Source organism: Blennius ocellaris (assembly GCF_963422515.1).
Source record: "Blennius ocellaris genome assembly, chromosome: 15".
Lineage (NCBI taxonomy): Eukaryota > Metazoa > Chordata > Actinopteri > Blenniiformes > Blenniidae > Blennius > Blennius ocellaris.
The window spans coordinates 17,643,939-17,657,392 of record NC_137664.1 but is presented as its reverse complement, the minus strand read 5'-3'; the positions used below and the strand labels follow the sequence as shown (position 1 = coordinate 17,657,392).

At 40.3% G+C, this 13,454-nt stretch overlaps 1 protein-coding gene across 1 annotated transcript in view; it reads right to left on the bottom strand.

The window, feature by feature from the left end:
* LOC308140255 (putative flavin-containing monoamine oxidase A) overlaps positions 1–13,454 on the bottom strand; it is a gene marked incomplete at both ends in the record, with an annotated part of 87,522 nt that overhangs the window by 67,192 nt on the left and 6,876 nt on the right. Inside the window, 2 exons of the mRNA XM_080509940.1 lie at positions 5,668–5,752; positions 12,118–12,207. Of these exons, the coding sequence (XP_080366066.1) occupies positions 5,668–5,752; positions 12,118–12,207 (175 nt within the window). The remainder of the gene's footprint in view (positions 1–5,667; positions 5,753–12,117; positions 12,208–13,454) is intronic.

Genomic DNA, 13,454 nt, shown 5'->3' with positions numbered 1-13,454 from the left:
GTACTCAAGGCCAATTGAAAAACAAACAGGCAATAATGACAAATGGACACAATTTAATAAAATCAAAATGAAATACATATCCTCTCTTACTGTCATAAATCTGAAAGGCCATCAAGGACAGGCAGCGTGCTTCACAAAGCACTTAATCCCAACATTAAAGATGGAGGTCTGTATCTGCGGGGCACCTTACATCAAGGATCCTTTATTGAATTACCTACACAGCCCCTTGGCTCCCACTGTAAATGAAATCTCGCTTGTAGAAATACACACCCACCCCCATTTCTACGTAGACACACACTGCAATATCACCACTACTTGATTTCTGTTGTTATCAACAAAAATCCTCATGGCGGAAGATCATTTTAGCATGAATTGCAAATATCTTTCTTGGGATACACTGATACAATTTTACGAGTACAAGTACAAGTACGAACCATGAGCTACTTTCCAAAACTGAGTACCAATATGAGTGCTTATTAAATATCATTAAGTCACACTTATACTCTGTACGTAAATGAAATGCGAAGGCTATGTGTTACTGCAAACCACCTCCAGCTTATATGTCACGTTGTGTCGTGGAGTATTAACAAGTATGGATGCTCCGTCAGTATCGGACCTGATACTGGTATCGGTGCAACCCTGTTTCTATCCATTTCTCTCAAACTAGGGATTGTTTAATGACAATAACACAACACGTGAAAAATAAGTTGAAATCAATGCTGTGTCACAAAATGACACATCGGTTTTAGACTTTTCACGCATTGCCTTTTAAAATCACCTCTTATTCTATGTTGGGGCATCCGATTGTTGCTTTTCTCAATATAAAATGCACACATGTTGGCATGTTTATTGTAATTAATTCATCACATTGTGGATCTAAAAAAATTGATAAGATAATGAATCAATCAATCAATCAATCAATCAATCAATCAATCAATCAATCAATCAATCTTTATTTATAAAGCCTTTACAAGACTCAAGGTGACCAAAGTGCTTTCCAGTAAAATGACAAAAGGAATCCAAAGAGAGCAATAGTAAAACATACAGTATATCGACAATACAATTAAATTAAATTAAATGTCACCTCATTGCCGAGTATTAAAAAGCAGACTGAATAAATACGTTTTGAATTTAAAGAACCCAAAGTCGGTAATGGGTGTGTGTGAAGGGGCAGTTTGTTCCAGGGTCTGGGGCAGAGACTGAGAAAGTCCGATGTCCCCAGTGTTTCTACTTGGCTCTAGGGGATTCCAGTAGCAGCTGGTTTGTGGACCTTAACACCCTTTCATTGTGTCGGACAGCCGCGAGTTCCGCTAAATAAGGAGGGGAAAGGCAGTTGAGTGCTTTAAAAACAAAGAGTAAAATCTTAAAATCGATGCTAAAACAAACTGGGAGCCAGTGGAGGGAGAAGAGGACTGGGGTGACGTCTGGATGTGTTTGTTAGAAAATGGGCAGCAGCATTTTGCACCAATTGGAGGCGACTGAGGGCAGACTGGGAGACACCGACATAAAGTGCATTGCAATAGTCAATCCGTGAGCTGATAAAAGCATGAATTTTCCTTTCACGGTTGGTACGATTTAAAAAAGGCTTTACTTCAGTTAAAATACGCAGATGGTAAAAATTCTCTGACCACTCTGTTGATCTGTTTGTCAAATTTAAAACTGCTGTCCAAAATTACTCCAAGATTTTTCACAGACTTTTTTTTTTAAGATAAGGAATTAGATTATCGTTCATCATGTAGAGCCATCATATGAAATATTTTCCATTTAGACACATTTTTAAGTTACAAATAATGAAATAGGCCCAAATTTAGTCAATTGTTAGCAGTGGTTGTATAAAAGTTATTACTAAATTATTTTCTAAAAATGAACACTAATGACAATATACTTTTGAGAAAAGCATTTTAATACAACATTAAACACATTAAAGTCAGGTACCTAATAAGTCCTGGACATTGGAGGGTGCAGCAACGTGTTTATCAAAATATCCAGATTGGACTAGATAGCAGTATAAAATGTCTTCAAGAAACCACATCCAACATTTCCAACCTTGGTAAAGAAGCTGACCCGAGGAGCAATGCTAAAAAGACTAAATCCATAGTAGAATGTAGATGTAGACTGCAAGTAGAATGAGATACTTGATCTGGCAGTAGACAATGTCAAGTTAACCATTGAAGATATCTTGGCTCCATTTTCTTCAGCAATGGCTCTCTTGAAAAGGAAATCAATGTGAGAATTGGTCAAGTGTCAGGAGCTTTCAAGTCTCTGAATGGCAACTGGAAAACTTGCTACTTAAGTAAAGATCTTCGAAAGTGGTGTACTGTCAATACTTCTCCATGGTTTACCAAGATGGGCCCTAAAGGAGCGACAGGTACATCTTGAAAATTTCCAAAATGCCTGCCTGCATAAGATTCTCAAAGTACGATGGGAAGATCATGTCACCAAAAACAAGATAAGGAGAATGACTGGTTGCCACAAGCTCGAGAATGAGATCAGCTCAACATGCTACGCTAGTTCGGGTATGTCTCCCCAATGGAATCCACTAGACTCCTTAGTAGGTTACTATAGGCTGTACTCCTTCTCATGGGAATCCATGTGCCAGTCACTCACATGTTAGCATCTTGCAAGCTCTTGTTAGAGATGTGAAGAACCTTCCTCGGCGACAGCTGCAACATCTTAGCAGCCAAGCAGCTAGCTGAAGATAGAAAAACTTGAAGACATCTCCTAGCCACCCTGCGAAGCGAGCAGGCAGACCCACGCTAGAGTAATATGACTTTATCAAGTATGAGATAGAAAGTCGAAGCAAAAGGGAACTCTTGGAAGTCTTTAGGCCCTGTTTAATGGGTCGAAATTCCACGTCAGTCCAAGTGAGCATGTCGAGGGATGTGTGTGCAGTCAATGCAGCACACATTATTGTCCCACTTTAAATTTACTACAACAAAAAATGCTGTCGTAGATTGTAGTAATTGTCTGTAGGAATTGTTTGTTTTCTCTGCGCCACAACAAAGAAAAACCTTAAAATAACAAAAATCAAAGGTTGTTATGACACTATTTTACCTGTCTGGCCCACTCAACATGAATTTAGGCTGTATGCAGCCCCTGGACTATGGCGCAGAATAGCCTCGTGCTCATGAATGTCGTCCGAGCAGCAGTAGTCTACGTGTTGTTATAGCACCTTTGTCCTACTTCAGAGAGGTTATTCCCTCTCAGAGACCTGCAGCTCAGAGACTCTCTAACCCAATCATCACAATTTGTTTTTTTGTCAGAGTTGCTCAAATGTATTTTGACTGCTCCCTGCGCATAAGCTTATTATCTTTCAAACTGTCAATTATTGATATCACTATTGATCTCAAAAGATCCCTGCTCGCTATGCAGTCAAGGCCAAAAGACATGATTGACCTTGATCTGTCCTTGAACATCTCCTGCACATTGGCGTGCTCCTTTGTACTTGCTATGTTGCTCATCAGGAGAGATGGAAAATGCACGGAGACAGCTAATTTCTTTCCAGCAAGTTTAAACACAGCGAGATAAAAATCACATTGCGTTAATTATCTTCACAATCACTTCCGCTCCCACTTCGTGTTTAATCCCTAAATTAGGCTCCATTAGTTTCACTCACAGCACAGCAGAGACTGACCTAGAATTGTGGCTCGCAGTGTCAGTTGGCAAATGCAAGTTTTACCTGCCTCACAGATATACCTGTAGACTCAGCCAGGCAGCAGCTTCCCCCAAGACTTTCTACTTAACAAAGACCGACCGAAAAACATTTCTTTAACCAAATGCTAATTTTGTATCTGCGGAGCTGCACTGATGTCCTTCTAATTGCATTATCCTCTAAATTCATGCCGAGAACGGCTACTCGGAAATGAATAAAAACGTTCTCCTGTTCAGCAGGAAAAGGATCCACACACTTTCACATCAACATCTTGTCTTGGCGGAAATCTCCACCTCCAACGCTCATCTTTTTTCATGCACAGCACTCTCACAATGCAGCGAGACCCAGCAGTCCGTAAATCATTGACGTGAGTGTGAGAAGTGGTAACCGAAGAACGTGAGGTAGAAGAAAAAAAAAAAAACATAAACCTGACGGAAGTCATTATAAAAGATGGATGGATGAAGGGGAAGATAAATCTAGGAAGCCTATAACAGAGCAAACATGATGTATGGACAACAATACACTCATTTGTGTGTGTGTGTGTGTGTGTGTGTGTGTGTGTGTGTGTGTGTGTGTGTGTGTGTGTGTGTGTGTGTGTGTGTGTGTGTGTGTGTGTGTGTGCGTGCGTGTGTGTGAATGCAGAGACGTGCCGCTTGATGCTTGACAACCAGCATCTCAAAAACGAATTCAACTTTTATTTACCCAAGCCATCCATCTTTTTTTAAGGAGGCATGTGACTTGAGAATTTACTAGGAATGCCAGATCCAAATATCTAAAATTCCCTTCAGGCCTCTTCAGTCCGAGACAAGCTGGAAATCAGCGAGTCATTATTATCAATTTCACCTGCCTTGTTTCTTAACTCCCACACTCATCCGCAAAGCCGCTCAAGCTTAACCACTTCCCCCAAATTTAAAGGACAAGACGTCACACAGTTGACTTCAAGCAGCAATTCTCTCTTTTAATTCATCCCCGACTTATTTCAGAAGAGGTGAGGTCTCAATCACTGACTCGGCTTTAGCTTTCGAGAGCCCCTGTCAACCTCCACACACTGATTTAAGGCCAAGTGGGGCACCGCAGCACACGAGCCAGAGGAGTCCAATGCTGCATAATTCAACACAGCTCTCAAACCTGTCTCATTAAGGATCCTGGCTGTGGTCCACAGCTCCAAGTATCAGGCTTTGAGTGACAGATCTGTTGCCAACTTAGTACAAATAGGCAAGGGGCCCAGTGTAAGCTTGACCTTCTGATGCAGCTTCAACCCCTGTAGAGTCTGAACACAAAAAAAAAAGACTGTTCTTCCAGTCTCAACTTTTACCTGCATCCACTCTGGTTTCAGCGTGTTATCTCCTCATGGTGAAGTCCATTGCAAAGGGCAATAACGCCAATCTACAGGCAAGGCAACACTGTTCAGAAGTCTCACATGGAGGATGTTTTTGAGCTTGACTGCTTTCCATCAACTTTGCCACACAAAATGATATTAACGTGACTTGCAAGCCAGAGTCAAGATGATTTTGAGTGATGCAGTCTGTTCATGACTTCAGAGTTTCCTGTTTAACTTGGCATGCTTTCAAATGTTGTTAATTGGTTCAATTAAAATTCTGAGGTTCTTGTAAACAACCAAAGAGACGCAGGGGTCCTCATTTTTCACTCCTTGGTAGCTTGGTTTCCGAGATAGTTGTTAATGACATGTTTGAGGCGTTCAACTTCACACTGCCACATCAACCAGACTGGACGTCCCTCTAAGCCCACCCCCAGTAAGTTCGAGCCTCGCTCATTGGCCAAGATTTGGCCCAGCTCAGGCACATCCAGAGCCCTTAGCCTGACTTCGGGCAGAATGCACTCGAGCTAAAGAGGGCGGCCGCCAACCTGGAGTTGAGAGGACAGAAGGGAAAGCGCTGCATTTATCTGCATGGCTGCACTGTTCGCTGTTTGACAGGCGTGAGGAGCGCAGAAGAGCTCTGCATCGCTGAGGATTTCATTTAGCGAGTCTGCAGAGGTGGGAGACGCACACTGACCTGCCAAATGAGGGGGGCAGGTGACAATCACAGCTCTGCACAGGAAGGTGTTGGCGGTAGTCGTCACCCTGGCCCACTCAGCATCCTGTCCAAATAAATAAACAGAAATAAATTTTTATTCAAATACGCGGCGGGAAATCGTGTCTTGTTTGCTGTGTTGCAGCTGTTTGTGTGTAAAATCCTGTTTTAGACCTCATTTTAATTGCGAGTGCACCGAGTGCTTTCAGCCGAACTGGATTCTTTGCTTGTTGGCAGAGGCTTCCCTCTAATCAAGTGTCTATTTTCAATTCTATCTGCCATCCTGTTATCTTTTCCGGCAGGTTTTGGATTTGTGAGAAATATTAAGGCTGTGCAGACATGTTACTTAATGTCTATACATCAAGCACTCCTTGGAGGGTCTGTTGTTGACAAGTACCATTAAATGATAAACATACCCAGTCAAATTTCCATTTCCAAAGAGACCTTTGAACTCAGTTTTTGTTTTTTTAATTAACAGAATGCTATTTTATTCCATTTTTGCTTTCCACCAACTGACAACCGGCGAAAGGACAAATTGTTAAATCAACTTTAAAAGGAAGTTAAACATTCACAGTGGTAAAATTGATTTCCACACTTTGCAGAAACCCCATGTGGGCTTCTCTCTACATCTTCACATGTATACAAAGTCATGACATTTTGCTGCAGCACATGACAGACGGCCTGCTGGCCTTTACAGCTGCCGTGACAGGAACATGAATGTGAGGCAGAAATGCCTTTTGCAGTGGTTTGTTTGACATTCACCTGTACTGCAGATATGGTTGGCGCAAAGCCCGTCGAGCATCTTTCACAACAACAGCATGAAAGGCAGAGACATTTTGACAAGTTTTTGTTAGGATGTAGCACAGATGTGAATTGAACATCGTATGTATGGAAGAGAATAACATTCTGCAATACAAAATACAGCTTTCAATACGACAAGTGAAAATAGAGGGCTCGCTTGAAATAAATAAATATGCTTGTTGAGTGAGTTCCAATTATTGTAGTGGCCTGATGAGGAACCTTGCGTGGTACTTGACCAGAGCCCCAGTAACTACTGGCATTTTACCTGCTAAGTCCAGACAACGATTTCAAAATAATAATAATAAAAAAAACAACAACATATCACTGATATTTTCAATCATTATACCTTCCTGCAAGATCTCTCACAGTGGAACTGAGATTTCTTGATCTGGTCAAGACTTCACCGAGTGGATTTATGACATGCTTGTTGCTGTTTGCTGGCTGTCTCTGTCTTATCCTTTTCACTCCTTCTATCCCCTCACTACAATCAGAAAAGCAGAAAGTCTCCACCTGAGTCTGGTTCTACAGGTCCCATTAAAAGAGACTTTTTTCTTTCTGCCATCTCTTATATATTTGCTTGAGTGGAATAGTTTGGACTTTCTCTGTAAAAGTGCCCTGAGATAACAGTGTTGTTTTGGGTGCGATATAAATAAAACCAGAAACACAATGCTTGCTAAACAGCATTTGTGATGTATAGTCTATTACCCCGGAGATTATTGATGTGGTATTTTTATCAGCTGAGAGTACAAAGATTTTTGAAAAGAGTCAAACTTGCAGCAGATCTTTTATCGTTGCTGTCTGCAAGAAGAATATCTGCTACAAGGTTCAAATGCCTCTGAACATCTGTATTGAGTCTCTTCAGGCTGTCATATTTATCCCTCTGTTGTTTTGTGGCTGCATTCAAGCTTTTGAGACATCTCCATTTGCTCTTTAATGGGTGCTAGGTTTCAATAGCTCACATCAACATCAACTGTTATAATCTGACCTATTTTGATCAGTCAGAATTAATAGATGCTTCATGTCTCTTCGACTCTTTTTTTCTCTCATAACCCCCCCATGTCTTCTTCTTGATTATCGACTGGAAAATCTTCCAAGCCTGTACATCTGGGGTGTCAACCTAATTTTAATGTGGAGGCCACATACAGGCCGTTTTCATCTTGGGTGGGCTGGACTGGTGAAATATTGCTATATTAACCTTTAAATTTAAACTTTAAACATTTTCTTTGTTGTGTTGCAGATTATATGAAACAGAAATGTCAATAATTTGAAGAAAAAACAAACAAACTGAAGCAAATGACTACAATTTCTGCATAAAGTCAATTTTAATAAAACTTTCTGGTGCAAGATACAGTGAAATATCCCCAAAACGTCTCCTAGCTGTTGTATTAATCATGTTTTCATTGCAATTTGTTCAGTTTGGTTGGTTATTTGGAGGCTGGATTGGAGCCTCTTGCTAGGCGATTTTGGCCAATGGGCTTGATTACATTTTTTGTATATTCCCATCCTACAATGAAAAATGCTTTGAAACAGCGACACAAAAGTTTGAATATTTCAAACACATTTAATCTTTTATCATTTTAGCTGAATGAAAATCAAATCACATGGTCACATGTTTATTTTTTCAAAAGAAAGCCATCATTTTGATTTCTGTTTTTGATAACTTGAAATGAGTTTGCTTAGATGAGTGTAGGAATATCTGACAAAATACTACATGTTTAATGATATTCTAATTAAGATGCACTAAAAGTGATTTAGTTCATGGACCATTTTAACATTGCAGAACGGTTGAAGGACTAGGGTCTGACATAAACAAATGCTTTTTATATCAATGTTTAGTACCACTTTAACAATGTTTTTGGAGAATATAACTGTACATAAAAAAACTAATCACAAGGATGATGGAGCAGCCCTGCATCGATGTGATAACCCTCAGCTTCTTCAACTGGGGTCTCTTCAGTCAGTGCTGTGACTCATGCAAGTTTGAGCAGATGAAAAAATAAGGATGAATTTTTAAACTTCTGTACATGCACTCGATGGTATTCTATAATATGACCATATTTTCATGCAGGTTGTTGAATTTTTCATATCTCTTTTGCCTTGCGGTGTGTGTCCTGGGCGTGAACCTTCTGTGGCACCTCTGCATATGGCTTGATGTTCTCCTTGTGCCTGTGTGGGTTTCCTCTCAGCTGAGGTGAAGTGGAAACTCCAAACTGCCCATAGCTGTGAATGTCACTGTGAATGTGTTTGTCTGTCAATATTTGTTTGTACTTTGATAGGCAAAATGTCAAGGGTGCACTCTGCCTTGCAGCCAGCGCACACTTTAGACGGGGCTTCAGGCCATACCTCATGGTCTCGTGCAGGAGTGGTGGATGGAAAACACTTAAACGAGCGAGTCTATTTTGTGTTATTTTCATCAATATTAACTTAATATGATTTCATTAATTCGCAGTATGTACAGTAGGAAAGAATCTAACTGTTTTCAACGTTAATTTTTGTCCAAATCAAGGATGTCCATCTTACAATGTCTCAGAATCTAAGATCAGCTTGTGAAGTGTTTTGAGTGTTCAACCAAGGTTGTTGAAGGATAATTTAATGTCATCATTAGTGTAATTTCAAACTATTACTGAAAACGTTAAATGAATAATAATTGGGTGCCAGAAAGGAGAAAAAAAAAACCCAATCAAAATTATTTAGATTTGTCCAATTAATGCAGGTTTTATGTAATTACCAGGTTAGTACTACCTCCCACAACTACAAAAGTAGAAAAAAAAAAGAGCTATATCATCTCACTACAAAATTCACTTTCAATAGTTAAAGCATTTTAATCATAAAGCACATGATCCACAAAACACAATTAGCCATTTTTCAAGTGCTCAACAAAACTTTGAAACCAACTCAACTCAACACAGTGGAGGCAGTTGAGGAGCTGTAGGCATGAGGGGGTTTGTGGAGACGGAGTAGGAGAGAAGGCTGGAGAGTTCAGGCATTAAGACTTATCTGTGTCTTCCATGTGAAAACCCACAAAGCTTTTTATTTTCCTCACCTCAGCTCAAGATCAGCTCACAGTTCAGCATTCAGTTCAAACACCAACCGGCCAGTTCTTTGATACACATATTCTTCTTTCTTTTGGAGCTACATGTGTTTTTCTTTGTAAAGACATCTTATGGACTGTCCAGAACAATGAAAAACAAAGTTTTTCTTCCTTTCCTACGCCTGCGCCACACTTGTCTCCTCTGTTACTGGGGAGATCTCAATTTATTTTCACAGGTGTGTCTCATGTTGGCTCCTCTCTCACCACACTTCTCAAAATCTGCTGCTCTTTTTCAAAGCCCTGCCACTGGTTGACTGATACCTGTCCATCATTTGAAGCTCAATAAGAAAGGCCATGATTTCTGATTGTCAACAACAAGCAGTGGATCCAAACGCTGGCTGACACACCCACTTTAAACATTAAAAAGGAACAACCTTTAAAAAAAAGAAGAAAAAAACCCAGACTATTCTCCGGCTCCATTTTCAATTCTAGGAAGTGTTATATTATGCATGTTTTCCTTGAGCATGCTCAAATGTTATACTGACAATCTCAGCGCATGCATAGTTTTGATGTCCCTCACAATGATGCTTTTAAGACTAGTTTTTGAGATAAGATCTCATACATCGATATTTTTAAAAAGTAACTCAAGCTCCCACAAGTAAAATGACAAACATGATGCCACATTAATTTTTAGGCAGCAGTTTGCTCCTGGTCTACTTTTCCAGCTAGGTATCTGCAATTATGAGCCTTGGCACAAACACCAATTAGCTGTGATCTCTTTTGTACATATTGCATATTATATGCTTTTCTTTGGGAGGGTCTGCTTTTCCTGGAGGTGGGAAGCTTTTAACAGCAGAGTGAAAACATGGGCAGTGAGAAAAGCACAACATCGCAAAAATATGTATTTGAAGCATAATCTTCCTGTAGAAGTTCAACATAGAAAAATCATACATGTGTGCCTAAGCAAAGTAAGAAGAACATAAAAAAGCAGTGTTTGGCCTAAAGCCCCGTGTCCACGAACATGCATCATTTTTGCATTTCCACAGTACCATTTTGAAAACAATATTCATTCACAAGGAAATGCCAGAAACACAAAAAAATTGCATTTTCATGTACATTAACGATGGCAAGTAGACAGACATTTGTATTGATTCGTATTATAATTTTGGTCGAAGGGGAGAGTGCTCAGTGACCTTCCGTCAAGGAAGAAGAGATAACACTCTGCAGTCAAACCTCTCGTCCTTCAACAGTAGAAAACAATGCAGTGGGAACCCTATGGCTTCGATTCACAACACCATCAAAACATTCTGGGACTGCATCGAGATAGATGACGCACACATCTTAAGCATTGCTACCAAAGGACTCACCTGAACCCCGCAGACCAATCCTGCCATGCTTTTAACCAGCCCTATAATTACCATTCTTCCTCTTCATCTGCCGCATATGCTATATTTCTTCTACTGTGTCAAAATAATGAGCCTTCATCCCAAACATCATTGTGAGGAAGAAGATGAAACCTGGCGAGCAGACACACTGGAGAGTGAAAAATGTGTCCTCCAGTAATTTGAGGAAGCACGTTGTCATGATTAAGTACTCAATCGCAATCAGACCACTGTTCAGGTCATCCACAGTCTGTTCCTGCTGGATGGATTTATTGCACACAGTCCAGTGCAATCGTGGAGAATAACAAGAACATGCTCCTCGTCACACTTGTGACCTGCCTTGTCTTCTTTCGTCTTGCAGACTGTGTGCTCCTCCACACCAGAGTGACCTTTGGTTGTAGGGTTATGATATCAGACAAGTTTCCTCACTAATGATTGCAGCTGCCATAATGGTCATGCTCCGTTTATGGACAGCCTCACCAATCATTGGTCTGTTGTAAGCCTGCCTTTGCCAAAAGTTAGCTGGGATTGGATGGGTGGATGGATGGTCACAACCATGTCCAAGAAATTGTGCACGAAATATCATAATATTGATTGTGCAACACTATTATGCAGACCCACAAGCATTGCACCTTAACTCTGCTGCACAAATAATTGAATTACATCATCAGCACTGCAGCAAATTTGTACCTGTATCAGTTAAAATGTCCCCAAATGATTGTTTTACTCTGTTTATTTCAGGGTGAATTACATCAAATGCCTGCAGAAAGCCTTGCTGTAAGTGTACTTGGGACACAATTCGGCCCTCTAGTTGAGACGGTTGAGACTTTCACAATGATATTTACTTCTCTCTGGGAAAATACTGCGCAGCATTCTACAGCATTTTTTTTTTCTCTATTTGATGCTGAAGCAACTGAAGCAAATGGTATAGTACTTTCCTAATGGGTCTAATGAAGTACACTTTCACTCAAAATACCATTTTATAAACAAAATTGACAAAAACAATATAGATAGCAGGGATCGATAAAGAGCACTGGAAAAAACTCTGCACTTAAAGGTGCATCGAGACCATATTTGGTCTCTCAGCTGTGGATAACGGAGACATTCAGGCGGAACAGACAGTGCCTTCACAGGAGACGGCCTGTTTCCCCACTGAGGAGGCTGTTATCTCTGTGTCGCGCCTCATCAATCCCTGAGTGAGCCGTTACTGTACTCTACCTGCCATATGGCCGTCACAGCAGAACCCAGCCGGACATTCTTCCACCCAACACGATGCGCCAGACGCTCTGAAAGCTGCTGGGTGCCTCCCTGTGGAGACAAGACAGATAAATACAAGGAGATGACCAGGAATTCTATTGCTGCCCCTCCGTACATGGATGACCAGAGTGCTCGAGGCTATCCCCCGCAGATATTTTAATTACATTTGCAAGCCTCACGTGCGTGCCTCTGAGACACTGGCCTGTCAGCCAAAACTTCTAAAGCAACCAGAAATTTGAATAATTCATCTGTCAATGGAAGCAGAACTCAGTTTGCTTTTTTTTTTCCCTTCAGTTGTGTGTGTGTGTTTTTTGTTGTTGTTTTGTTTTTGTTCTTATGTCAAACCGTGAGTGGTCAGAAAACAGCTCCCACTAAAATTGTTCACAATGTAGAAAATAGTAATTGAAGACATTTTTTTTTTTCTCTTAGAGGAAACTTGTCAAAATTCTACATGTCTGAGGAAAGAATATAAAGAGAACACAAACTTGTAGCGTCACATCTTCCAGATGAATAAAAACATGGAACCAACTTATTATACATTGCTTTTACTTTGCACCTGGTGTTTCTGTTTTGACAGCAATGCTCAAATGTATGCCTTTAAGCTCTTGACTTAATTGGAAGTGAGAAGCTGCTGATGGACAAATTGGAGGGCGTACATCAAAACATATTTGATGACCAAACAACATGCTTGTATTTCCAATAGGCTTTCTTTGCTCGAAGCCTTCAGCAGCCTTCAGCAGCTTTCAGCTTATGTTTTCACTCTGCTCTTAAAAGGATGGTAAGGAAAGCACAACATCGCACTAATAGGTACTCAAACCATAATCTTCTTGGAGAGGGTCAACATAGAAAAAAAGCATACACCTACCTAAGTAGGGTAAAAAGAACACAAAAAAGCAGTGTTTGGCTTCAGGCCCCATTTACATGACGATGTTTCAAATGAAAATGCATTATTCTTGCATTTCTTTTTAGAAAAGTTTAGCATTTTCACAGCCAGATTTTGAAAATGATGTTCATTCACACAGAAGTGCCAGAAACAGTAAAAATGTAGTTTTCGTGTACCTTAACAATGGGGAGTACACAGACATTCGTATTGACGGATGATAAAGAGATAGAGAATATGAACTGGGAGTCATGACACTCTGGAGGCCACCATTGTTGATGCAATGAAGTTTTTCCATTTTCACTTGAAAATGTTGTCATGTAAATGGGGCCCAACATTAAAGGATATGGTCTGAATTGAGAGACTGAAGGAGGTTAAACCTATCAACAATAATGTATGCATCGGATATTAAATAACA